General features: G+C 44.2%; 1 protein-coding gene across 1 annotated transcript in view; it reads right to left on the bottom strand.

Moving 5' to 3' along the window:
• The window catches only part of da (transcription factor daughterless), a 27,979-nt gene extending 27,620 nt beyond the window's left edge, over positions 1 to 359 (bottom strand). Inside the window, exon 1 of the mRNA XM_011505189.1 lies at positions 84 to 359. Within this exon, the coding sequence (XP_011503491.1) occupies positions 84 to 359 (276 nt within the window). The remainder of the gene's footprint in view (positions 1 to 83) is intronic.
• Between the last annotated feature and the right edge of the window lie 150 nt (positions 360 to 509).

Genomic DNA, 509 nt, shown 5'->3' with positions numbered 1-509 from the left:
TTCCTGAACTGTTCTGTTAATGTTTCCCATGCAGGCATTAGGGATTCCTTTGTGAGTGCGTATCCCCTTATAAAAGGTAGAACCGAGTCGTCGACTGAGGTAAATAGGTAGTGCAGCTTTTCCACTTCACTAATTTCTTTGCTTTTCAAAACAAGTGCCTCGAAGAGGTCACTGAATGCGTCCCAGTCTTCTTGCTTTCCACTGAACTTGGGTAATTTAATTGTTGGCAGTCGACTTCCATGTGTTCTTATCGGATGTAGTGTGGGCTGTTGCTCATTGCACTCGATCTTGAATTTTTGGCGAAGCCTGCTGAGAATCCCTCGTATCGTTACAAATTGGGATGCTTCGGTTGATAACATATTGGTAGGAATGCTGTCTTCAGTGTCTTGCTCAGTGGGCCAGATTGTACGTAGGTATGCATTTTCTTTAATGAAGGTCTTGTGAGTTTCTTCGGCAAGCGAAAAAGCATCTGACAGTTCTTCTGCAGTGGTATCAGGGTCTGGCACTGT

The sequence above is a fragment of the Ceratosolen solmsi genome, unplaced genomic scaffold (assembly GCF_000503995.2).
Source record: "Ceratosolen solmsi marchali unplaced genomic scaffold, CerSol_1.0 scaffold9, whole genome shotgun sequence".
Lineage (NCBI taxonomy): Eukaryota > Metazoa > Arthropoda > Insecta > Hymenoptera > Agaonidae > Ceratosolen > Ceratosolen solmsi.
This window is presented reverse-complemented; position numbering and strand designations above follow the sequence as displayed.